Here is a 27,671-nt window from a genome sequence, read left to right as displayed (position 1 = left end):
GGGTTTCAATCCCGGTGGCCCAGCTTGCACACTCCAAGCTCTCTCAGTTCGCTACCCAAATCAGAAACAGAATTTTCCTCCACGGAACTTCTCTGATCGCTCAAGAAAATATCCTTTCTGTCTGTCAGAGTGAAGCAAACAGAAGACGACACCAGGCCTCGAGCCAGATCAAAGCTGTCCCGGTCAGCAAATTAGATGTGCAGCCTGTCTCGTGGATGAGTTGCAGATGGTTTTTTGGACCCCGCCAAGCTGGGGATGTCATCCTTATTTGGTGCGAAGGGGTGGGTGTTGCTCAGGTCCAGTCACGCTTCCTCCGAGCAGAACCACGACTTTTTCTCATCGTAAGCTCTTATTTCCTATTATTTCACATTTCATTAGTTGGGCTGATTGGATCTTTTATTCCAGCCTGTTGAGGAAATTCTCCAGGGAATCTCAGTTCTGATTGACTCTGGCCATGAGTGACAAGCCTTAATAGCAGCCCTGCAGTTAAGAGTTTCTATCTCCCTGAGATCTCGCGATCTGTTTTATTCTGAAGGTGCCATATTGTCTCCTATCTGGGAAAAGAGCAACCGAACAGATATTGTTGAAACACGAAATGATTCTACTGTCTGTTAGGTTGAATTTGTGTCTGGTGTGGATTTTGATTTGGATTAGAAACGCGCCAGAAAAGCTGTTTCAAACGCAGCCATGGGGGGAATAAAGGCAGAAAATAAATCTTCAATGTGTCAATGAATGAAATAGAAGAGGCTGATTTATTAAGCGCAGCAAAATACAAGGGAATTGAGGACCAATTAGTGCTTTCTGTGTTCACCGAAGTCTGGTGTAAAATTCGATCATGACTGACGAGCCCACACAAAATTCCAGTCCTGTGTTGCCACGGGAATCTGTAAATGGAAGTGCAAACGTGAGGCTTTGCCTACAAATGTGAGGTTGCTATCACTGGAGGAAGATGCCATCTTCGACGATGTTTTACGCCTCCCAAGTGTTCAGCTCGGTTCTAGGTATAGAGCGGAAGCACAGTACTTATTGGCCAAGTTGGATCACTAACATCAAGCTCCCGTATACTCGTTTTGTTCTATAAACTCCCCCAATTACCAGGAAAGACTTCAAGGTTGCTCCTTCGTCGCCTCTCCCGATGAAAAAACTCCCATAAGCTCACGAGCAACCTACAAGGGTCATGAGTGTATATGCGTATATATAGCCCAGGGGCTAAAAGTACAGCTGTTCCTTACAAGTACTGTCGCCGCCACAGGCTGGACTGCTTCTCAAACGACCGCCTCCAGCAGCTTGCGACACGTGAGACAACACACAATAGGCGTTTCTGGGTGTGCACGCTCGCGTGTGTGCATACAGCTACGTTGAAACCCACAGGAACTCTGCACGCAAGAGACACTATTAACTAAGGAAATGAAGGCTCAGGCTAACCTGCCTAAGGACATGTAGCAGCTATTACAGAGCGGGGGTAAGCGGTGACGGTTAAATCCTGAAATGGCAGCAAAAGAAAAAAGCTGAGTTATCGGGTATAGTCATCCGCGAGAGCCAAGGTGGCCCTTCGAGGCCACCACCGGCCATGGCAGCGGACTTGGCCTTGAGATCCAGCCCAAGTCGGCAAGTGGGTATCGACCTTCTCCTTCCGGCCACCATCGAGATCGGAACTTTTCAGGAGCAAATTTCATTTCCTCTTTTTAACATTCTCAAGAGACTATGTATCAAGCTTCCAAACAAACTAAACACATCTGGATTTGCCAGTCTTCTGCTTGAAAAAGAATGCCATTTCTCAAGCCAAAAGAAGAAACAGGGAGATGATAGAAATCAACCCCATTGAGAATGGTGACTGTACCTGAATAATGATTTGGGTGGCGGGGGAGGGTGGGGGTGGGGAGCAGGATGTTTCCATAAGAAGAGAAAATCTGTAGCTGCTTAGGAACATGAAAAGCAATAAGACAATTCCTCCACGTGGAATTGGTCACTCAGTCCAACCTGAGATACCCCAGGGGGGCAAGTTTGTTGGGAACACAAATAAATAACATGACATCAGGAATGGGCTGAGCAGAGCCTATGTACTCTAACCCTTGGCTCACAAGACCCCTCCCTCCCAGGAGGAAAAGGATCAAGGCCATATTCCAATCTCTAAGACAAATGACCAGAGGAAAAAGGGCAAAGGTTGAACGAGTCCCAAAAGAAGGAGATCATTTAACGGTGAGAGGGACTGGGGAGAGAGGGAAGCTTTATTTCCAAATCAGAACTTGGGAGACATTTCAGGAGGCAGTGAAGGGTTTTAGATGGGATCTTTAGTGCTCTTGGACACTAAGAAAGGTAGCACACACACCTTTACGGCAAGATTCCTGTGGGCAATTTCAGATGCGAAATACATTATTGCCAAATGCCTTTGCCTTTTACCAACCTACCAGAAGGAGTTTTTCTTAAAGAAACAGAGCATTTCCCTGTCTTCCTGTGGCTGCGTAAACAATCCTTGCCCAGCGTCTGATAGTGATTTATGCATGCATATTTACTAAGCTCAGACTCTGGGAAGGAACAAGACAAAATCTTCGACCTCACGTAGTTTCCAATCTACTGCAAAACAGGCAGTAAGAAAAAGTGTAATACATTAAGCAGCTTTACGGACACGAGGAAGGAAATTGAACAAGATAAAAGGGACTGGGGGAAGGGAACAAGAAAAACCCTCCCTGGGGTGAAATTCATTAGCACAAATGAAGTGCTATCTGGCGGTACCGGGCCTTAACAGAGGACACTTGTGACAAGAGGGAGAGCCCTAGCTTGAACGTCACGCGGAAAGCAAATTCTGGACGAGCTCCGGGCTGACACAGGGGACCAGCGACTCGGATTGGCAAAGAGCTTTAGGTTTTTGCAAGAGTACTGATTGTTTTAGGGGATTATCAGGAGGTCTTAGGACGTGAAAATCAAAATAAATCACCGGGCATGAAAAATAATGGATACCTATATGTTCTAAAGATACGTATTTTTTTTTTTTTATCACTAAGAAAAGAACCCCAAACAGCTGGGAGCAGCACCGTGCTTTCAGACAGCCCCATGGTGGGTGTCCTTGAGAAGTCACCAGAGCATGACAGCACCCTGGTTACAAGATGGCGTCCATCCCCGCTTTGGTGGGAATCCAGGCTCCATCACGTACTGCCTAAGTTTCTTTCAACCTTTCAAGCATTAGTTTTCTCATCTGTAAAGTGAGGACGGTTCCTGGTGCTCCTGTGTAGAGTTCTGAGGGTACTATGAGACCATGCATTTAATGCATGCCCAGTACCTGGCACTAATTAGAAGGATAAAGAAAAAATGCCATATTTATGGCATGTTACTGTAACTGTGAACGTATTACGTATTTGGCATGGAATAAGAAGCATGCAATATTGTTAATAAAAACGTATAAGTTGATAATGTGGCTTTATAATAATCAGTCATTTCAACTGATTCCTGTTGAGCTTAGGGGAGTTTCTTACTGTAATAATCTTGCTATTCTGGACGCTTCCCGTGCTGTAGTAAGACATAAGACCATTACCGATCTGAATCGATTAAAGCATGAATGAAGTACCGAGGTCCACAACTGTACCAACAGTCGTGGTGGGAAACCAAGGGACAGAGATGTGGCCGATCTGAAACCCAGGGCCAGGTCCTCCTGCTTGCAAAACATTCTGTTGGCGACAAGTCAAATTTGTTGAACAAAAGTGCTTTTCCTGAAGCAGAGCGATCCTTCCTCTCTCCTGAATCCTTAGCATCTGCCTGGTTCAAAGCACAACGGGGCTCTACAGACAAGAAATGGCAACAGTGCTCTCCTGAAGAAGCCGCAAATGGCACAAGGAAATGAATGGCCCAGGGAGGGGAGCCCCAGAACAAAGGGGGGACAGTCACCACCATTCCTGCAACACTCAATCACAATGCCATTGACAGGAAGTGGGCACCTCTGAGGGCCCACCGGCGTTTGGTTCAAAGCCTGGTAAAGAAAAGGTCCCAGGCACATCGCAGGATTGTCATTCTGACATCTAGAAGGAAAAGGGGTCAGCTGGACCATAAAAGGCCGGTGTTGTTGCTAACTCTACTCATGTTCAAACTGTTAACATGTTCACGATCAAAGTGCCTTTCTTCGGGGGGTGGGGGGTACAGATTGCAGTGTTGAGGGTCACTGAGCCACTGAGAGATGGGTCTAAGGCTGGAGACTCTAACTTGAAACAGCTCCCAAATTCCTCTGCAGTTTACGGTAATTTGCAGATTCGGGCAATATAAAGAGATTCTAAGAACGGGATGGAGAAAAATTACTAATAAATTGTTGCTACGAAAATGGGAGAAAGAGATTCAACAGAAGTGAGAAACAAATAGGTTACATATATCAAGTGAGTCAGTAAAGGTTTTGGTATCAGAAGCAGCAGTTAGGGAGAAAGTGTAGTCTATGGCTGAATGAATCCATCCAGTGAACAGATCATTGTCCGTCCCTGGGAGAATCCTAAATGATTGCCTGTCGTTGGGGGTGGGGGGTGGTCACAGCATCCACCATAGCATCACAGCATGATGAGGGGCTAGGAAGGTCAAGTCTAGGGAGTAAATCTCACGTAGAGGTTTTGAGGTCTATCCATCTTGCCTTCTCCCATCCAGGACCCAGAAAACCTTTTCTTCTCCTTTGATATTTTGCCCACTGGGTTGTACATTTCTCTTAAGAAAGGCATTTATGGAACTTCATGGTACCCTCTCCATGGCAATCACCACACAAGGAAAACAGGAGTCGACGGGCATATTCACTTTGAAGCAATGGCAAATTTGCCTTCAGACTCGAGAGGTACAGAAAGAGAACTCTTATTCCAGAGAGTTCCATCAGGATTTTTATGGTGCAGAACTGACGGATGCCACTTAGTTTTAGTGGACCTTGACCGCGAGTTCTGAGAGACAAGCAAATTTGAGAGCAAAAGGGGCACTCCTGGATTATAACATTTTCATAATGAAGGTAAAAAATCACGGAACATCACTTTCCCATTAAGAAAGCCAGGAAACTGTGGTGCTTGTCATCTCTGGGTTTTCTCCTTTTATATTTTACTTTGTATTGCAGGGTTATGTTTACTGATGAATGTTGGAGGTGCTTAAAGGTAGATTCATGTACATATTTTTTAACCCAGTTATTGTGGAGGAATTAAGGAAAGCTAGGGGCAGAGGGGATATGGATATGGGTAGGCGATTTTTATTTAAATCAATCTGAAAAATGTAACTAAAGAAGGTAGTGAAAAGTAGCTAAGGAATCAATCACACATGAAAATTATATGATAACCAGGATAATCAAGAAGACCCAAATGGATGTGGATGGAGAATTCCACGAAGGGAGTGCTGTGTTTCCTCCCTGTGTAATCAGATGCGACCCAAATTTGCATGAATCTACAAGACCTGAGAGAAGGGTCTTCGCTAAATGCTAAAAAATGTCAAGTGAAGCAGCTTAGATTCACTTTAGAGAGACAAATCCTGAGACGGTTTACAAAACTATCATCAAGAAAAGAGCAAAATGCAAAGGTGTTTGAAATTTAGAACCAGAGGCACGGCGCTGGGCACCCCAAAAGTCAGAACTTCCTTGGGCATCAGTGGTTAAGGAGTATGCAAAGCCCTTTTTATTTACTTCTTCATCATCTTTGTAATAATAATGCCATAAACCATGCAATATTAAATGCTCACCTTTTACAGATGAGGCTTGTTGAGACAGAAAAATTAAGTAATGTGTCTAACGTTACCCAGCTATAGTAAATGGTTCAACAGTGAACAAAACCCAAGCAGGCTGGTCCTGCAACCTGAACTCTCAATCAGTTCTCTGTCTGCACGGAGAGCAGGGCACGCGGGTAAGCGGGCGATCACGTAGGACTTCTGTGCTCTTCATTCAGGCGAGCTGGTGCCTCAGTAGTAGAAAAGCACCTTTTGATCGGTTTAGTTCCCACGGAATTAGTCAGACCCACTTTGAAACCGAAGCGCTGAAGGTAAGTTTCAAAGACAGTATGGGGACAGAGGGATAAGGGAAGTAGGCTGAGTGTCGGAACTGGTCTCTTCTCTACCACTAACTCGCAAGGTCAAAGTGGACTGCTCATTTATCTTCAATAAAACTAAAGCTTCCTCATGTCTAAGACCACATCAAATGCTGGAATAGAATGGCCCAGATAAGCACTTCCAATAACAGAATGACGAAACTTACAAATACTTGTATTGCGTCAGCAGCTAATTTCCATATATTACTTGCCTATTTCCATGTATTACTTTTGCGTATAAGTTTATGGTTCTTCCTTTGTATTTCTTTTTTTTTTAATTTTTACGTTTATTTAGAGAGAGAGAGACAGAGAGGCGCAGAATGTGAGCAGGGGAGGGGCAGACAGAGAGGGAGACACAGAATCTGAAGCAGGCTCCGGGCTCTGAGCTGTCAGCACAGAGCCCGACGCGGGGCTCAAACTCATGAACCGCGGGATCATGACCTGAGCCAGAGTCAGAGGCTTAACCGACTGAGCCACCCAGGCGCCCCTTTCCTCTGTATTTCGTAGTGAAAGATAAATGAATAAATCACGACATGCAAATGCCACGTACTATTTTCTTATCGTAGGACTCTCCACTGCTGTAGGTGGTGGCCAACGTTGACGAACACTCTTCCAGGTACCAAGGCTTCTTCCCACTCTCAGCTGTGCTGCTGATGGAGATTGTGTAGATGCTGTTGGTGTAGCCGTCACAGGAACAGTGGTCTTTGCTCCTTCCACCATTTCCTGAGGCCCAGACAAAAACAGAGCCGAGGCCTCTCCGCCCCTGTTCACAAACAGAAAAAGTTACATGATGGAAAATACAGATCACAGACTCTACATGGAGAGAAGGTCAAAATCAACAGGCACCATCAAATATCTGCAGGAGGGCTGTGATACTCTTTTCATAATATGCTGGATTTAAGCTGTTTCTTGAGGTGAGAGGAGCTGCTTTTGGGAACTAAAATAATGTGTATGTAATGTCTAGCTTGGTGACTGACTACAGAGAATAATCCTGTATTGCTTATTTGAAAGTTGCTAAGAGGGTAGATCTTAAAAGTTCTCATTACTAGGACAAAAAAAAAAAATGTAGCTATGCCTGGTGATGGATGTTAACGAGACTCACTGTGGTGCTCATTTTACAATATATACAAACATCAAAGCATTATTTTGTACACTTGAAACTAATACAATGTTATAGGTCAATTACACCCCAATAAAAAAAAATCTAACATAATCCCTTTCAGAAAGCCAACTGGTGCAGCCACTTTGGAAAACAGTATGCAGTTTCCTCAAAAAATTAACAATAGAGTTACACTATGACCCAGCAACTGTGCTACTAGGTATTTATCCAAAGGATACAGAAATGCTGGTTCGAAGGGGCACATGCACCCCCATGTTTATAGCAGCACTATCGACAATAGCCAAAGTATGGAAAGAGCCCAAATGTCCAGCGACTGACGAATGGAGAAAGATGTGGTATATACGTCCAATGGAATATTACTTGGGGATCAAAAAGAATGAAATCTTGTCATTGGCAACAACATGGATGGAACTAGAATGTATTACGCTAAGCGAAATAAGTCAGTCAGAGAAAGATAAATACCATATGATCTCATTCATACGTGGAATGTAAGATACAAAACAGGTGAACATGGGGGAAGGGAAGGAAAGGAAAAAGATACAAACAGAGAGGGAGACAAATCACAAGAGGCTCCTGAACACAGAGAACAAACCGAGGGTTGGTGGAGGGGAGGTGGTGGGGGGGATGAGCTAAATGGGGGATGGGCATTAAGGAGGGCACTTGTTAGGATGAGCACTGGGTGTTCTATGTAAGTGATGAATCACTAAATCCTACTCCTGAAACTTTTATGACACTATATGTTAACTAACTTGGATTTAAATTGAAATAAATAAAATAAAATAATCCGTTTCATGTGATACACTCACAGACGTAACAAGAGCACCAATGATGACAATAACACGGCTAACGTTCATTAGGTACCCACCACGGACCAGGCGCATTTATAATTGTTTTACGTGAATCAGACCGAACTCTTCCAACAACACTGTGAGAATGGTACAATCTTCGTCCCCATTGGATAGATGAAGAATTGAGCTACAGAAGTTAAGAAATGTTCCCAAGGTCAGGAAGCGGAGGGACAAAATTGGAACCCAAAGAGCCAGACCCCAGAGTTGGACTACTGTTAGTCATAACTACCCCAGACATGTAATAGTGCTATAAATCTTCACCCACGTGAAATGGGTGCCATTATGCTCCCTCAGTTGACATCCGAGCGATATGACGTGTGAAGAAGTTTTGTATTTACCCTGAGATCACGTCGCCAGTGAGCAGCAGAATTAGGGACTATGTGCCTTCCAGAGCTGTGCCTCCCCTACGTACGGCATGGGCGTTAATTATGAAGGATGTTAACGCATACTACCAGAAATAAAAGAACTCCAAGGTTAAGAATGTTTGGAAAGTCTAAGTTAAGCAAAATAAAACAGGTTCTCCTATTGCAGAACTTAGTAAGTGATCATCCATTGCAAAACTCTAAGGGGGGTGTGGAAACAATCTGATGTTTTTTCCAAACATATTTGCTTGTAGATACCTTTCTTCAACCAGATCCATGAATTCTTTCTTACAAGGCTAGGAGATAGGGTTACATTCTTTAGGCCAAAACTTGGCATGTACTTGAAGATTTTCCTAAGGTTGTGAAATAAATAAAGAGAAGAACCAAAGTAGAACATAGATGTACCGAAGCATAATGGCGATTTGGTTCCATAAGGGGAGATCTGCAGAAGAAGAGGCAGAAATAAGCCAAAGTGAAGAGCAGTTCTCTGAACTGTCAGAGCTGAAACCCTCAGAAATGTTACCTTTTTAAAACTAGAAATCACACTGGCGGACACAGAGGCCAAAATCTATCATTTGGTCATGAGAGAGTGGTAACCAAAGTCACATAGCTGTTGACGGCTGAACCTCTTCCTTGCTTCGAGGCCCTAGCTTTTATGGTCTCAGGTGGAGGGAAAGTATTTGGGCTGCTATTTTGGAATTTCTGGTAAAAGAGCCAAGGAAAGAGAGACGACGGAGAATTTGAAATATCCTTGATAAACTGTCTGTGACCTTGAAACCTCAAGGAACAGAATATTTATGACACGACTTGACTGACCTGCACATAGATTTCTTTTTGTCCTTCAGTGTGGAAAAATGCAATATGATCAGACAGGAATGGGAAATATTCATGAAGAGAGAGGGAGAGAAAGTTCTGGATGCTACGGCCACAAGACAGCTGGGTCTGGTTTATCAACTTTCAGTTTCCCATCAAAATATTCATGAAATACAGAAGGATACAAAAAGCACCAAGCCATCATAAACGAAGGATTTTGTTCAATGCTTTGAAAATCTCCAGAAGGAATTAACTCCTCACTATGGTGTAGATGGCCAGGTTGAGAAACCCCAGTGCCTCATCTCCTTACCTCAGAGACAGAACATCATAGCCAGAGAAGGAAGGGTCAAATTCATCATCAATACGTGCCCTCTCTCTAACTGAGAGGCTGTGCTGTGGCGAAAAGCACGATTACATTGGAGCTTTATCTGACAGGTCAACAGAACACATGACGTAATGCCAAAACACTCCGGTTTAAATACCACTGTAACCGATAATAGATTAAGAACCACAAAACTATGAAAAGGCACATATAGCACAATCACATTTGTGTACCTGTATAAAATTATGACTGTGTGCCTATGATGCACACAGAAATGCAATGAAAAGATCTTTAAAAACGTACTTGATTTTTAAAATGTTTATTTATTTATTTTTGAGATAGAGCACAAGCCGGGAGCAAGAGACAGAGAGGGAGACAAAGAATCTGAAGCAGGTTCCAGGCTCTCAGCTGTCGGCACAGAGCCCAAGGCGGGGCTTGAACTTCAAACCATGAGATCATGACCTGAGCTGAAGTCGGTCACTCAACCAACTGAACCACCCAGGCGCCGCCCAAACTTGTTTGATTGAAAAAAAAAAATATTTAACAAGAAAATATTTAGCAGGTATTTTTATGTTCACAATGTAATTACAAATGGAGGATACAAAATGATATAATATGATCTCAGTTTAAAGAAATGTACGTGTGTGTGTGTGTGTGTGTGTGTGCAGATGCGTGTGCATGTGTAAAGAAGTTAATGTTTATAAATTTATATGCATACAGCTGCCATAAAGTGATAATGTAACAGAACTTATTCTGTTTGGTAAGAATAGGAAAGAGTTTTCTTTTTCACACCATCCTTCCATGACCATGTAGGATTTTTATAAATAGAAACAAACACACTTATTTCCCTCTTAATGTTTTCCACATTAAGAGGGAAAACACAGGGCCAATTCTTTTTTTTTTTAAGTTTATTTATTTATTTTTGAGAGAGAGAAAGAGAGAGTGAGCACAAGAGGGGACAGACAGAGAGAAGGAGAGACAGAATCCCAAGCAGATTCCATGCTATCAGCAGAGAGCCCGGTGTGAGGCTCGAACCCACGAACTATGAGATCATGGCCTGAGCAGAAACCAAGAGTCGGACGCTCAACTGACTGCACCACCCCGGCACCCCTCAGAGGGCCAGTTCTTAAGAGGTAATTTTTATTTTATGAGCAAGAGGGGTTTTACGCACTATGCACTACAAACAATAGAGGCTAACATTTGTAGAAACTTACTATGCACCAAACATTGTACAAACATTATTCTGTGTAATTCAAATCTATATCACCATTTTACAGATGGTCAAACTGGGGCTCAGAAATGCTCATGAAGGCCAGAGCCAGAGCTTGAAATCCAAGTGGAGCTAAAGCCTGTGCCCTTAACCCTTAACAACAATCTTCTTTTGGGCAAAGAGAAGGCTAGTGGTGGCTGTACTGTTTTTAGCCAAGTCTCCAGTGTCTTTATTGAAGTTTGGCAGTAGAACCAATGACAGACCAGTCTCCAGATTCTCTCCAGACTTGGTAGCAGCAGGATTCAAACGAGAACGAAAGGATGCATACATGGTCCTAAGCATTCTCAGGGGGAAGAACATAGGTTCAGATGCAAAAGTGCACCCGGAAATCCCCACCTGAGCAGGACTCCCTTAGAAGTAGGACCCCAAGTCATTCTATTATGGCAGCGTCCAGAGGTGACACCACTGTGAAGGAGCGATGATGTCATCATGGAGTCCTTTGGAGATCCTCTTGGTTTCTAGAACAGTGGTTTGCCCCGGCTCTGCAAATGTGCCTTCCAGACAGAGGTGACATCCTTCCATCAAGCATAATTTGAAGGAATCATGTTACGGTTGGGCATGGTGAAGGGAAACTTCAAAGGACAGTATGAGGTCAATAATCACCCCTAACCCCCTCATGAAGGAAGGAAGCTGAGGAGTGGGGGTCACTGGAACTGGAAACAGAGGGGCTAGTAGAAGTTGAGAACTGATCGGGGACATGCCAACCCATGTTGGTCCTGCACAGAAGGGGGTCAAGGGAATATGTACTGAGACCCCAGTCTCTTTCTCCTTCTCTCCCATTTCTTGCCAGTGTATCCCACTGGCTGACCCCCACCAGAAGCCGGAGGAACTGGGACGCATACAGATCAGTACCCCTGAGCACGGAGCTTATGGACAGAAGGGGGAAAGGGATCTGGAGAATCTAATGGGAGACATGTGGTGTTGTCCCCAAGATGTGCTATGGAATGAGTTGTGTCCTCTCCCCTTCAAATTCATACGCTGATGCCTTCACCCCCCAATATGACTGCATTTAAAGATAAGGCCTTTGAAGAGGGTAATCAAGAATAAATGAGGTCACAATGGTGGCACCCTCATCTGACAGGACTGGTGTCCTTATAGGGAAAGAAAGAAGCCAGGAGCGTGTGCACAGAGGCTAGGCTGTGTGAAGGCTGTCTGTAAACTACGGAGGGAGGTGTCACCGGAACCCAACTCTGCTGGCACCTTGATCATGCACTTCCAGACTTCTAGCCTCCAAACTTCAAGAAAACACATCTCTGTTGTTAAGCCCCCCAGTCTGTGGTATTCCAGTATGGCAGCCTGAGCTGATGAATCCAACGTGAGGAGATAAAGGGTGGCCTGCCCCCCCCATGGAGGTGGCAGAATAAAGAGATGCTGATAGCCACACTATCCACGAGGCCTTGTGACTTTTATGCGCGTGTGTTCAAAAGTGTGTGTTTAAAAGCACGTGTGATTAAAGCCCCAGAAATAAACGGACGAAATCTGTGAGCTGAAAATGCCATACAGACCTGCGCTAAAGATCTATGGGGTTAATCTGAAACAATTAGCAATTCAGAGATTTATTTACTACAGATGCATGGCACGTTTCATCAGTGTGCAATCGTCAGAAAACCAAAACATATGTGGTAAAAGAAGATCTGGACGTTTCTCCAAAAACTCAGAGTAATTTAAGAATTAAATTTTAATGTGGGATGTAGGGGGGAAGGGCAGGTGCCCAGAATAGCATAAAGAGAAAAGAATTTTGAGACAACGTATTTCCCCCAAAGTGTAGGAAATGACATATTCTAGTTTGGTAAAGTACTGTGATTCACACCGGTCATATTTAAATATGGCTTGGGATGAAAAAAAAGAAAAAAACAAAGCCCTCCACTTCAACTGAGTGCTAAGTTAAAAGTTGGTAAACTCACGGCAAAGTGTTTCGTGAAATCCACATTAGACCCATGAGACCAAACGCTAACTATTCTTTTTCATCGTGTGTTTAATTGTGCATGCGTTCCTTCTCGTGTAGGCCCTACAAAAATCAATTTATAATACCACATAATTTTATTAGTAAAGGCTAGAGAGGACCTGGATTTTCTCGTGGTTCAGGAGGTCAGAAAAGGCTACTTTACGCCGCATTATCAATGAAACCCTAGCCCCCAAGCCAGGTTTTGAAAGCTAGAGAGTTTGATGGAACCAATCTTCTTTCTTTAAAAGGGTGTGATCATCGTTCAGCCAATACAGGTAGGTTTTCTTTGGTATTTTAATATTATTTTCTTCTCCCACATCGCTTAGAAAGGATTCTTAAAGGGGAGTAAGTGACCAGAGACCTCCACATACCAAAAAAAAAAAAAAAAAAAAAAAAAAAAAAGTGGCCAGACACCATACTTGTGCTTTCACAAATATGAGTTAATTCAGAGCAATACCATTAAGTGAGATGCGTACTTTGCAGATTAGGAAACCGGGTACCACTAAGTAACAGGCGAGCCATCATATAACAAGGATGTGGTGGATGCGGGGAATGGAGGTCCCGACAAGTCTGATCAGAATGCACGTGTCTATGTGTGTCAACAGGAAGAGGCAGGCCAATGGAATGCATGATGTTTCGGACGAGACACGTTCCTTTGCCTGCAATGTCTTCCAAGCGTCGCCTGCATACCCCGTTACCAAAGTCCATCACCGCTCTGCTCTCAGTAACAAAAGACCACCACCCGCCGCGGAAGCTCTTCCACACCGGGATCACAGATAAAGGGGCTTCAGGCCGGAAGAGGGTGGGCAAAGAAAGGATACCCACAACGATTTAGTAGCTGAGATATGAAGAAGGAATGGCTTCTCTCTCTCTCTCTCTCTCTCTTTTTTAACAAAATCGATCATCTTTTTCACAAAATCAACCTTGTTCCTTAACGAAGCAGGTTCATTGACAGAAACAGGTCGAGTCTGGAAACATGACGTAAAGGCAAAATGACAACAGCACACTTGTGGAAGGTATCTGTGGTGGTCACACAAACTGTCCCAGAATTCTAAAATACGTATTGCTTGTTGAAGCAATAGTTAACGACCCTCTGAATCATGATCGTTAGTAGCAGACACTTCACGTGGAAGCGAAAGCTTCTTAAAAGCGACCTAAGAAGTAATCCAAGAAACAGAATCCGCAATTGAGAACAAATCAGGAACAGGGGGTCACACAGCTCCCAATGCCTTGGAGACAACCCTGGCGAAGCTCAGTGCCGCAGAATCTTCTTTGGGAATGCACCAAGGGAATGCAGTCATGATACAGATATCAATAAGACGTCTCTGGGACAGACTAAAGCCTATGACTGTCTCTTCAATCCGTTCATTAAGGCAAGACTGGGACTGGGGTGGGAACATTAATCACAGCTGACCCTTGAACAACACAGGGTTGACGTGCACACAGATCCACTCATAGGTGAATTTTTTCTAAATAAATACAGTACAGGAGCGTAAATGTACCTTCTCTTCCTTAGGATTTTCTTAATAACATTTTTTCTCTCTAGCTTACGTTGTTGTAAGAAGACAGTATATAATACACATAACACACAAAATTGGTGTTAATCGACTGTGTGTTAATGGTTAAGACTTCCGGTCAAGTAGTTAAGTGCTGGGGGGAATCAAAAGTTACACATGGATTTTTCACTGTGCGGGGGGATGGGAGGGAGGGGTCAGTGTCCCTAATCTCCACGTTGGTCAAGGGTCAGCTGTATCTGAGACTTATTTGGACCCAGGGAATAAAGTGGGCCACTTCACACCGAAACATAAGAGAATCGAATAAGACAGATAATGAGATGTTCTTAATGAGTCAAAGGAAATGCGCCCTCTGAGGGTTAGGAATCTGGAAGTTAAGTGCTGCTTTGTCAGAAACAATCCCATGCCAAAGTGCTAACTTTGTCGGGCCACTACTGTGGTATCTTCCCTCACCCAGAAAATAAGCACGTGCAACCCGTATTTTTATGATCTACTCAAGCCACGAGTCACAGTGCCTGATGTAAAGAGTATACAGGTTTCACTTGATTCTGCTTCTGCTCTCAGAATAATTATTAAAATTTTGTCTTCAGGGGCGCCTGGGTGGCTCAGTCGGTTGAACATCCGACTTCTACTCAGGTCACGATCTCACACTAAGGGGTTCGAGCCCCACGTCAGGCTCTGCGCTGACAGTTCGGAGCCTGGAGCCTTGCTTCGGATTCTGTCTTCCTCTCTCTCTGCGCCTCCCCCACTCACACTCTGTCTCTCTCTCTCTCTCTCAAAATAAATAAATAAATTTTTTTTTAAATTTTGTTTTCAATATTTATTTTTGAGAGACAGAGACAGAGTACAAGGGAGAGAGGGGCAGAGAGAGGGAGACACAGAATCCCAAGCAGGCTCTAGGCTCTGAGCTGTCAGCGCAGAGCCTGACGTGGGGCTCGAACTCATCAGCTGTGAGATGATCTGAGCCAAAGCCAGACACTCAACTGATTGAGCCACCCATACTTATTGTGCTCTAAGAATTACTAAGTTAAACAGAAGAACTACTTTAAGTATTTAAAAACCAAACTGGGGCGCCTGGGTGGCTCAGTCGGTGAAGCGTCCAACTTGGGCTCAGGTCACGATCTCGCAGTTCGCGAGCTCGAGCCCCGCGTCGGGCTCTGTGCGGACACCTCGGAGCCTGGAGCCTGCTTGGGATTCTGTGTCTCCCTCTCTCTCTCTGCCCCTCCCCTGCTCACACTCTGTCTCTCAAAAATAAATACACATTTAAAAAACTTTCGGAAGTTGTTGTTAATTATGACTTATTTGGTCATCTGAATGCAGCCAACAGCTCACTATTTCTACTTGTTTCCAAGTAAAAATTCTAGGATTGAATATGCTTCCCAATGATGATTTCAACAGATAGCTGACAAACAAAAGTGTCCTCCACCAACACCTGCTGAGGTCCCGTTTTCCTTCAGCCCCCGCCCCAGTGCTGTTCTTGATCTTTCCATACCTGCCTTTTAATGCCTACTCCCACAGCTGCCATGTAGCCCTAAATCGAACTTGGAGGAAGGACTGTCAAAAGATCCACAGACTGACCTGACAAAACATACTCCATCGGAGTGTCTCCATCATTCTTATTCTGTGCTACTTACCCTGTCCCAGCAAGTGCGATAATTGACAAGGACTGAAAAAGCAAATGTACTCAAAGCGGGGCAAAGAAGGCTTTTGTGAATGGTTAGCGAGTTCGTCCCGTTTTCGTCTTCCTATGTTTTCTTGTGTGATACGACTTCAGTCCCTCTTCTCCTCCATCTCGACCTCACACATCTTTTCTGCCCCACATCAGGCTTTCTCTATCCTGATTTGCTGTGTATACAATAGATGACTAAGCCCTGTAGGTTAAGAATTTTTTTTTTGATGTTCTGTTGACTTCTTAATAAAATAGTGAACATATGAGATGCAGTTATCAGCGATCGTTATTAATTTGACCGCGCGCAAATGAAAATCCATTTTATATGCTTCCCAAGCATACCGAGTGCAGTCAACTTCCTTTTATAAGGGAATAGAGAATCTGACGTATGATTGTGGAATCGACTATGGGTGACGATAGTGGCAGGCATTTCTGGTGAAATGATAAACACATTTATAACTTGTAACCTACACTTGGGGTCTTTTCACAACATTGTTCATGTTCTAGTACCGGCGTGAGGAGCATCTGCTCAATTCAGGGAACCTAAAATTGACGTTAGCTCACTTTTCTAAAAGGACATTTGGAATAAACGGTCAAAACGAGCATAAAGAACAATATATACGATGGAACACTACCTGGCAATGAGAAAGAATGAGATCCTGCCATTTGCAGCCACGTGGATGGAACTGGAGGGTATTATGCTGAGTGAAGCAAGTCAGTCAGAGAAAGACAGATACCCTATGTTCTCACTCATATGTGGATCTTGAGAAACTTAACAGAAGAAGAAGAAGAGGGAGGGGAAGGGGAAAAAATAGTTACAAAGAGAGGGAGGGAGGCAAACCACAAGACTCTTAAATACAGAGAACAAACTGAGGGTGGATGGGAGGGGTGGGGGAGAGGGGAAAATGGATGATGGGCATTGAGGAGGGCACCTGTTGGGATGAGCCCTGGGTGTTGTATGGAAGCGATGAACCACGGGAATCTGCCCCAAAAACCAAGAGCACACTTTACACACTGTATGTTAGCCAATTTGGCAATAAATTATATTAACAAAAGAACGATCGATTCTGCAAATTCCAAACTCCCCCAGACTCAAGGTTCCTGATAAACGGCTACTTTTATATTTACTGTGTGAATACACAAAGGAAAAAAAAATGACTTGCTTACCCACCATGTCTGCCAGAATATAAACTCAGTAGAACATGAATGTACTAAAGGCTTGGTAGAATCAGTCCCGTCACGGAGCTGTCTATCTTCAGAAGGGCTGATACTGAGGGTTGGTACCCATAACCTAGTTTCTTACAATTTCTCACCAAAGTGCACCACCCGTGGGACCCTTGGCTCATAACAACAGTATTCCAACACTGAAGATTTCTTTCACTTTGTTTGCTTGTAAAGTCTAAGTGGAAGAAGAAAATCAGTCTTTCGTGGAGACAAGGTAGAAGAATACCCAGGAGGCACTAAAACCCAGGTGTGTTTACCAATGGAAATAAATACGCTTTCAGGCAAAGGATTTCATTCCTATTAATTAACCTTTAGATATTCTGTACATTTAGGAACTTCAAAATGAATAATGAAAATGTGGAGCTGAATAAAAAAAAAAAAAGTTAGAGAGGGAGGGAGCCAAACCATAAGAGACTCTTAAAAACTGAGAACAATCGGGGCGCCTGGGTGGCTCAGTCGGTTAAAGCGTCCGACTTCAGCTCAGGTCACGATCTCGCGGTCCGTGAGCTCGAGCCCCGCGTCGGGCTCTGGGCTGATGGCTCAGAGCCTGGAGCCTGTTTCCGATTCTGTGTCTCCCTCTCTCTCTCTGCCCCTCCCCCGTTCATGCTCTGTCTCTCTCTGTCTCAAAAATAAATAAAACGTTAAAAAAAATTAAAAAAAAAAAAACAACTGAGAACAAACTGAGGGTTGATGGGGGGTGGGAGGGAGGGGAGGGTGGGTGATGGGTGTTGAGGAGGGCACCTACTGGGATGAGCACTGGGTGTTGTATGGAAACCAATTTGACAATAAATTTCATGTTAAGAACAGAAAAAAAGAAAAAAGAAAAAAGAAATAATGGCGAATAACACGCTACGGATATTACTTAAATCTGGACACGTCAGATGTTCGTACGTTGACAATTTAAATTCCTCCATCAGGAAACTAAGGAAATGAAGTTTGCAGAGCCAATGAGTGGCAGAGCTGGAACCAGATGAGTCCGTTCCCACCTCGGCTGAAATGCTGATCCCCACAGCCTAGTACTGCCAGTGCGTGTTCCTAAAAGTGCGCAACAACATGGTTTAGGGGAACCTGGTTAACAGCAGTGGATTGGACAAAACACAAATACAAAAACACTTTCTCTTCCTGCCCTGTCTCATTTGCCAAATCAACAATTTCCAAATAATTGTCTGCTTTTTTAAAAAGTCTAGGGGCGCCTGGGTGGCGCAGCCGGTTAAGCGTCCGACTTCAGCCAGGTCACAATCTCGCGGTGCGTGAGTTCGAGCCCCGCGTCGGGCTCTGGGCTGATGGCTCCGAGCCTGGAGCCTGTTTCCGATTCTGTGTCTCCCTCTCTCTCTGCCCCTCCCCCGTTCATGCTCTGTCTCCCTCTGTCCCAAAAATAAATAAACGTTGAAAAAAAAAAGTCTATTTATTGGGGGGGGGGGAGACACAGAGGGAGAGAGACAGAGAGAGAGAGAGAGAGAGTGAGAGAGAGAGACAGAGAGAGAGAGATAGAATCCCAGCACCGTCAGTGGGAGGAACCCCATGCGGGGCTTGAACTCACAAACCCAAGAGGTCATGACCTGAGCTGAAATCAAGAGTCGGACGCTTCACTGACTGGGTCACCCAAGCACCCCAATTGTCTGCTTTTGACGCTCTCTCTGGAGTCAATTCATATTGGTCAGTCCTCCCATTTTTTCTCAGACCTTGTCTTCTGCATCTGACTCACTGAAGCCTCAGCCAACTCAGGTTGTTATTTACTTCTGGTCACTCTCACAGCCTCCAAATTTTGAGCCCTAGTCGAGCTGTTTTCCCAGGGTCCCCAACAACACTGGCTGGGAGGAGGGGCATGCAAATGAGGTTTCTCAATTCCTCATGGCAACCAGCTAAAAAATATAAATATATGCAAATCTTACACGCTCTCTGAAATTATCACAATCAATAATTAACATCACCAACCTAGCCATTCTGGGTACATCCACCATCCCAGCATTCCCATTGTGGGGAGAAAAAGAAGACATACATGAGAAAAGTTTCTACATCTTGGATCATCCCAGGGCAAAGGCAAAATCATGCTCAGGATTGTTTCAGGAGAGACAGGTTTATGAAACGGAGAAGGACATTTTCTTTCTTTCTTTTTTTTTTTCAACGTTTATTTATTTTTGGGACAGAGAGAGACAGAGCATGAACGGGCGAGGGGCAGAGAGAGAGGGAGACACAGAATCGGAAACAGGCTCCAGGCTCTGAGCCATCAGCCCAGAGCCTGACGCGGGGCTCGAACTCACGGACCGCGGGATCGTGACCTGGCTAAAGTCGGATGGACGTTTTCAATATTAACGTTAATTGCCTATTATGAAACCGCCCAGAAAGATACTACACCTTTAAATTGCTATTGCAGGGGTAAAATTCGAAAGAGTCCTTTCACAGAGAATAAAACCACTTACTATCAATAGGAATATGAAAGGAATTTATTGAAAACGTTTGCAAAGGCATTTGGAAAGGACAGAAGGATATTCCAGCAATAATGAAAGGTTTAGACTCTTCTCTGTGTTAGGTTACAGAATGCCTCACCGTGGTGCACTGGTCCCAACTGTCAGCTCAACTCTGACAGAGCAAGCAAGCTGTTCCTGTCTAAAGCCCACCATACGGTTTGAATGTCATAGGCCTCTCCTCCACGAAATAACCACCTTGATCTTTTGTGGAGCAGCCCATAATATTTCCGAAAGGGAGAAAATCAGCCCTTTACGGTTTCTTCCCATAAACACAATGCCGATTTCAATGAAAGCAAATCACTCTTCTGAAAAAAAAAAAATTACAGCTGATATTAAGCTTCTATAGTTTACAAGATTCTGCAGTGGATACTCTGGGGTCCTTAAAGATGCATCAAAGGGGCCCTTCTGCTGAAGAGAAGACCAGAGGGAGGTCTGAGCACTGTATCTGTGACATCTCCGTCAGTCTTCATGATGACTCCATAAAGTGAGTATTAGCATCGTGTTTTCTTAAGGAAGCAGAAGTTCTGATAACGTAGTAACTTGTTCTGGATCAAAACACTGGAGAGAAACCAAAGAGATTCCAACCCGGGTCTTTGTGACGTCAAGGTCAATACTTTCCAGGGATGAAGACAAAGAGACAATCCAGTGAAGTTCAGAATGTGCCAAGTCAGTTTGCCCAGATGATGCTTCCCAGGAGTTTAGAGAAGAGACAGCTCCCTGGGGTAGCGTTCACTTCCATGACCATAATTACAGCTACCGTTGACAGAGAGCTGAATGTGCCTACAGGGGCCCATGCGACACGTTTCGCAGGAGCGGGTTCACCCAGCATGGCGGTGAAGAGCACAGGTGTGGAAGAGGACAGACTGAGTCAGAGTCACACTCATGCTTCTTAATGGTCCAGCTGCCTACTTTGCTAAGACTTAGCGTCCAAAGCTATAACCTGGTGAGGTCCTATGAAGATCATCCTCATGTCTAACCCAAGTGGCTATCAGAATATATAATAATCATGATGTTTACAATCTTGAATATGAAGTTTGAGGGTTTCCATCTTCAAGAGAACGGTAAGCTCTGGTTAAGTGAAAAAAACCTGCTATAAAAGATGTGTATGCTTCAAAACCATTTGATAGTAGCAAGTCAGTTCAATTTATCCTTGTTTATTTCCCAGCGACCTTATTTTTAGCCCGGTTACTGCCATGTTTTGCTAAAGAAAATTGCCATTGCCTTTCTTAAATTTATGTTCTGAATCACAGAAATTCAGAATTGGTACGGACCTTAACTTGACCTAAGACGATCCCTGTGTGATTTTGTATTCTCCCTATAAATTGGGACATCCGTGCTACACTGGAATGACTTCTGTAATAAGGACCTCATGTCCTCCCCTCTATGTCACCACAAATAGAACAAATGCAAAGAAAAAAAGGATTATTATTGATATCTAGTTAATTCATATATAAAACAGAGAGAGTTAGAACAGAATAGTATAAACTCACAGAGTTAAAAATGAATCTCTAAAACTGAAAAAAAAAAGTGACAATAAACATTTGACATTTGCACCTATACAAGGCTAGGATAAATCTGTGCTCATTAAATGCATCACAGTTCACAGTAATATAGTAATCTAAATTGCATACTCAGATATCAGATAACTTTGTGAAGATTATAGAACGTGAAACCACATACGTATCTACAAAGACAAACAATCCTTTGTATACAAAATAGAAAACGGTGTACTGAGTCCGTTTGGCAAGTCACGTCTTAGCTTTGTTAAAGCTCTAAAGACACAAAGTTCCACCAGGATATAGTTAAATACTAATGGAGGATTTTTTAAAACAAACCCCAGTTAGAGGCAATTTTGATGAAGTGGAACCGATATTAAATAAACTCCCCTGTCTATCTTTGCCTACCCATATATCATTCCAAAGTTCTAGAACATTTGCCAACTAATTTAACTGCAATCTGTCATTTATTAAAATGCAAACTGGTACCACGCCCGCTAAAGCTGGATGTATATCAGATAAAAATATATTCTTCCCAAGTGGAATCAGTTAATTTTATTATGATTATTATTACTGCGTTTATTATACAAGCTCATTATACCTCTTCTCTCCCCTTCTGGTGAACATATGCCTTTAATTTAAGGGTGGAGCAATGTGTATGTGTGCACATGTGTGTACGTAAAAGACAATGTGTGACTGCAAGGCAACCCTGTGTTTTCGGCAAATATTCCAAATATCTAATCAGGCGTAAAATTTGGTAAAGCGCGAAAGAAAACTGATGCTCGGAAGAGGATATATTAATTAGAGACTTCATAAGAAACTCAACAGCCAGGCATGTGCTAATAGATGTTCATCAAATGTCCTGGTTTCCATCTGGACCCCTGAGAAGACAAGAATGAGGACAGGATGAAGGTCACGGTTCCAACAGGGAGATTCCGGGCCAATGATCTGGACCTCACCTAATTTTGTTCCCCACCCTTGACATCGGTTCTGCTAGGAATACGCTGGAATGCTTTCATTGATAATCCCAAAGCCTGAAAAGCTCAAAGAAAAATGATCTGGAATTGAGAGGATACTTGTAGATAGTATGGTAAACTAAACTCTATAGCCCATGCTCCTACAATATCCATGATGAGTTACAGGATTTCTCCAGAAAAACGATTAAGGTAACTGCCAAACCAGTGCATGGTAGGCAATGGGGGCTCAAGCGATATTTCTTGAGTAAAATAATAAGGGACATCCTGGTAATCTGAATATAGGGTTTTCTAATTATGAAAAAAAGGGAAAAGATTCAATTCTAATTTTTTTTTTTTTGCTTATTTCTAAAGGAGATTATTAAATATCCTTGTCAGGAAACCAGGAAAAGTTGTCGATGCACGAGATGCCTGTGTAAAAATTCACCAAAGATGATTAAAGTTTCATAACCCAAATGGGGCAAAAAAAGATGACTGCAGGGCAACTAGGCTGAACACGAGAAGTTTTGCTATTGCGTGCTGTGCCGTCTGTCCTCATTGCTTACCAGATTCTAGTCCCTGAAGGAACTTGGGGAATTCGCTTGCACTTTATTTAGAACCTTTATGCATCACTCCGTGGTGAGCCTCCCAAAGGCAAAGGCTGAGTGTTTCACTACCGCCTCGTCAAGTACCTAGAATATTATAATCACCCAGTGACTGTCTCCCGAATGCAATCAGGAATGAATGAACAAGTAATGAGTCTATCCAAGAAAACTTTAGGCAGTTTAGCTTCTTATTGTGATACCAAACACCAGGTCACTTCTGTCTGAAACACTCTCGATTGCCTCATTCATTTCATAAAATCGTTTTCCTACTTGGAACGGCCTGGGTAGACAGAGCGAAGAGTTTCCCCTGCAGGGGATTCTGCCAGTCATACGGAGCCAAAGGTTCACCGAGGTAAGTGGAATCCTGTCAGCTTGAATGAGAGTAACTTTGAAAGGGTCCTTTCCTTTGACGACACGTAAGATTTCGATTCTGCAACCCCCGGCAAGATTGTGAGAGACCTCTGTGCCCTGCTAAGAAGCTTAGAATGTTCCCTGTCGCTCATAAGGAGAAGTGATGAGTTTTAAAGACAAGACAAAGGGCAAGATTTACATACAAAACATTCTTCTTTGGCTGCACTATTCCCGCTGAACTGAAAGTTGGAGCTCAAGCTGGGAGGATGGACGCTTTGGAAGGACTCTATGGCCCAAGTCCCTCTGGGAGCCGTTGGTTCTAACTGTGAGGACAAGAGGACACATTTCACAGACTTTCAGAAAGGAAGACAGGAGAGAAAGGCTTACTGGATAAGTAGCCCGGGAAAAGAAGAAATCACACGTTTTAGGAAGGTAGACAGGGTGAATCGTAGTGATAGCAACCAGTAAACGAATATACAAATGTTTGTAAAAATGATTCAACCACTCAAATCGTTTCCAGTTCTAATGTTCTGACTCTACAGGTCGAATGGGTTTAGCTGAATTTTTGCAAAGCAAGTTCCAAACTCAAACTGAAAGTAAAGTTAAATTTGACGCCAATTTAAAACGAGTTATGAAAATAAAGCTTTCGCGTGGTTAGAGTTTAGAACACGGAATAAATCAAGTTACGTGCATCTCCTTACTGCAGAACTTCTCAGAGCCTTTAATATGCCTTTAAGCTCCCAAAGGGAGCATATAATAAGTGATGTTTTTCAAGCCTACTTGATAGCAAAATCCTCCACCTACCCCTACCCCACTTTGGGGCATTTTATTAATTAGTGTTTTATGGACTCCAGGAAAGTCCTTCAGACTTCAGGAAATATTCTCTTGGATATTTTGTCCCATTTATTTTGGCCATTCCTTAATAATCTCAAGACTGTATATTTACCTTCTTTAAGGAACATTCAGCAATATGAAATGGATTAAATGCAGAGATTATGGACAATCAAGACTTATGACAGTTTTCTGCATGATTAATTAGTATTTCACTTTTAGTACCCTGGCCTTTTCAGAAGTGATAATGATGAAGACCGGTAACATAATTAGAGATTTTGCTATGTTCCAGAAACTGCTGCATATTTTACACGCATTAATCACATAATCGTCATGACAGGCCTATAAAGTAACTGCCAGCATTTAGCTCCATTTTACAGAGGAACAAACTGATCCTGAGAGAGGCAATTCACTTGAAGAAGGTAAGAACGTACTGAAACCCACTGGAGAGTCGGAATCTACAGTCCGAGTGCATTAATCACCAGACTATACCATGTAGTTAATCACTCATTTCCGTATTATAATAAACAGCAATGCAACTGTGATCCTTACATAAATTCATTCAGTATATGCAGCAAACCGGCATGGAATTCACCCGTGTATTTATTCACACATTTTTGGTCACTCATCACGAAACAGTGTTTTAGGTACTTGCGTCACGGTCGAGAACAAAACATTTCCATCTCGGGGCCTTTACGGGGGAGACAACTCGTCGGCAAGATAAGTAAATACACTAAACAGAAGGAGACAAGGGTTCAGAAGGGTTGGAGGGTGTGTATTTTATTGCGGACCAGAAGAAGCAGGCGGGGCCTCCCTGTCAGGACGGATTACATGAGGGTTCAGAGAAGAGCCCTGGGTTTCACATTAGAAGGTCACTGTTGGTCTAGATAAGAACGGCCTCGGTGCAGTGAGGGGTCGGGGTTCTGACGAGTTGCTTCAAGAGACGATGGAAAAAGAGCTCGTAGGGGGCAAGTATGAACAGTGGTTTCAAAGGGGAAAAGAAATGAGTCAGTAATTGGAAAAATACAAGAAGACTGCCAGAGGGCGTCTCCCCTCTTTCTTCAGAGATAGAATTAACAGTGTGTGGATGGCCGTCACACAGATGAGAGGGAAGTTTTGACGATGAAAGAAAAGAGAATTGATTGAGCCATGCCTGTAGTGGGGTGAGAAGGTAAGGCCTCCGTGAAGAAATGGAGGAGGGAGACTTAACATAGAAGGTGAGAACCTAATTCACCTCGGTAACAGGAGAAAAGCTCAGATATGTGGTCACGGATGATACAAGCAGGTCAGCTGGGCCAAAGAGAGCAGGAAGGACAACTCGTAAAATAATTTATTAGATTTCCTGGAGGCCCACATTCTGACTTGTTGTGCTGTGCCGAAAGTCTATTTTCTGCAAAACCGGGGAGAATGGTTAGCTACCTTATGAGATTATTGTGAAGATTAAAAGTCATCATCTGGGGTGCCTGGGCGGCTCAGGTGGTGAAGCGTCTGATTTCGGCTCAGGTCAGGATCTCACCGTCCATGAGTTCGAGGCCCGCGTCGGGCTCTGCGCGGACAGCTCAGAGCCTGGAGCCTGCTTTGGATTCTGTGTCTCCCTCTCTCTCTGGCCCTCCTCACTCATGCTATGTCTCTCTCTCTCTCTCTCTCTCTCTCTCCCAAAAATAAATTAAAAAAATTTTTTAAGTCATCATCTATTTGGGGGCTCACAGGAGTGACCATACTGTGACAGAATGGCAAATGTTAAGTGTCTTAGTATCATTATCATGATGGTTACCACCACACCACTATCATCATCATCGTCATCATTAATTGTACACAACCCGAATTATGTACCTTTAATTCTCGCTTTTATTTTTATTTATTTATTTATTTATTTTTTTAATTTTTTTTTCAACGTTTATTTATTTTTGGGACAGAGAGAGACAGAGCATGAACGGGGGAGGGGCAGAGAGAGAGGGAGACACAGAATTGGAAACAGGCTCCAGGCTCTGAGCCATCAGCCCAGAGCCCGACGCGGGGCTCGAACTCACGGACCGCGAGATCGTGACCTGGCTGAAGTCGGACGCTTAACCGACTGCGCCACCCAGGCGCCCTAATTCTCGCTTTTAATCTTACAGTGCCTTAGCATCACGTAAAATGCAATCTCTGGGGAAAAGAGCAAGCTGTCGATTTTAATAGGGTTTGCTCAACATAGTTTGTCTAATGCAGTGCTGGCACATGAATTCCAAAGGCTGTAAATTGGATCGATTCCGATGGTGTTAAAGTCTTTGAAAAGAGTGTTACATGCTACTGACCCAAACGCTTATCTTATAGTCAACACATAGGGAGCATTTTTGAAATCCGATATTCGCTACGTTTTTTGATTAGCAAGCAGGAGAAATGGATGCAATCAATATGTGGATTCCCTGAGCCAAACCTATTCCCTTGATACGCAGGCTTCTTCTCCCTCTTGCCGCCCCTCGTCACTTGTCGTGGTTGTCCGCCCCCGCCCCGTCCTACTCATCATCAACTCTTCCCTTCGACCTTCAGCTCTTACCTCCCCGCCACTTGCCCACACAGCACTTTCCCACACTTTCCCTACAGAGCAGCGAGCTTTTACAATTGTGTATCCCCACAGGCCACTACTCTGCTGAAAACCTCCAATGGTTTTCTGTAATGGAATAAAATGCAAACACCCTCCGTGGTTTAGAAAGCCCTGCTGAGCTGGCCCCTGCCTACCTCTCCAAGCCACCTTCTACTGACTACTTTCTGTCCACATTGCTCGCAGCACCCAAATTAGCATTTTGTTCCGTGAACACACCTGATTATTCTCCCCTCGGGGTGCTTTGCCCTTGCTGTTCCTTCTGCGGAGAACATTCCTTCCACATGACCGGCATCGTGTCATTACTGTCCTCATTTATGTATCATCTCCTCACAGAGGACTCCCTATCCTTCTTAACCACAGCGGTTCTGTCCTTCCCTCTTTCCTGTTTATCTCATTTATAACACTTATCTTCAACTCGTAGTCTTGATGGTTTCTAGGTTTGCTTCCTGTCTAATGACTAGAATGTAGAGACTTGTCTGTATTGCATACAAAACTTAGAGGTCTCCTTCACTGCTTTACCCACATTGACTACAAAGTGGGAGTACGCTAAGTTTAATAGAAAGAACAAATACATTTCAGTTCCCCTATTTTTGTAGATGATCCAGTGAAAACTCTAGTGGGCCAGAATGACTTTAAGCTGTCACATAGGTTTTTTACCTCGTTACTTGAGGGAACTGTTGTAGTAATCATTTATTCCTTCATTCCTTACGTCACTCAGTCAATAAATCATTTATTTATTTCTCAGTCGCACTTTGTATACGTTTCAGGCAATCATTTGGTATATATTTGACCACGTACATTATATATATAAAGAACACAACTTAGAATAATCTCAAAGAACGTGAGATGTACTGTGCCATTTGATGCCTGATGACAAAGAGATTTCTTTCCCCTGGAAGACTCCTGTACTGCTTTAAAAATGTTAAACTATATATCCCCAGATATTCAGAGAAACAGCTCTTGGGAAAAGATAAATTAAATTCAAGACTACAAACACAGAATAGATCTACAATAGATCTACAAACGTAGAATAGATCTGTGTATCAAGAAGTTGTCTTGATGAAATGGAAGATGTGCCCCTAAGGGCAAATGAAACTGAAGGTGAGGACAGACATAGGAAGGACAAAATATGGGCATGTAAGAACACAGGAAGTCTATGAGTTTCTACTGTATTGTTTTTAACCCACCACTATAGGTAAACTCAATGGAATCATCTAGAATTGTGCCGTGTGGAAATGGTAAAGAAGGATGGGGGATCGAAGAGAAATATTAAGTTTTT

At 43.4% G+C, this 27,671-nt stretch overlaps 1 protein-coding gene across 1 annotated transcript in view; it reads right to left on the bottom strand.

Annotated features, from left to right (window-relative positions):
* The window catches only part of PCSK5 (proprotein convertase subtilisin/kexin type 5), a 456,194-nt gene that overhangs the window by 251,820 nt on the left and 176,703 nt on the right, over positions 1 to 27,671 (bottom strand). Inside the window, 1 exon segment of the mRNA XM_032595566.1 lies at positions 6,568 to 6,780. Coding sequence (XP_032451457.1) covers positions 6,568 to 6,780 — 213 coding nt within the window.

This window comes from Lynx canadensis, chromosome D4 (assembly GCF_007474595.2).
Source record: "Lynx canadensis isolate LIC74 chromosome D4, mLynCan4.pri.v2, whole genome shotgun sequence".
Classification (NCBI taxonomy): Eukaryota; Metazoa; Chordata; class Mammalia; order Carnivora; family Felidae; genus Lynx; species Lynx canadensis.
The sequence above is the reverse complement of the archived record's forward strand: the minus strand, read 5'-3'. Positions and strand labels throughout refer to the sequence as shown.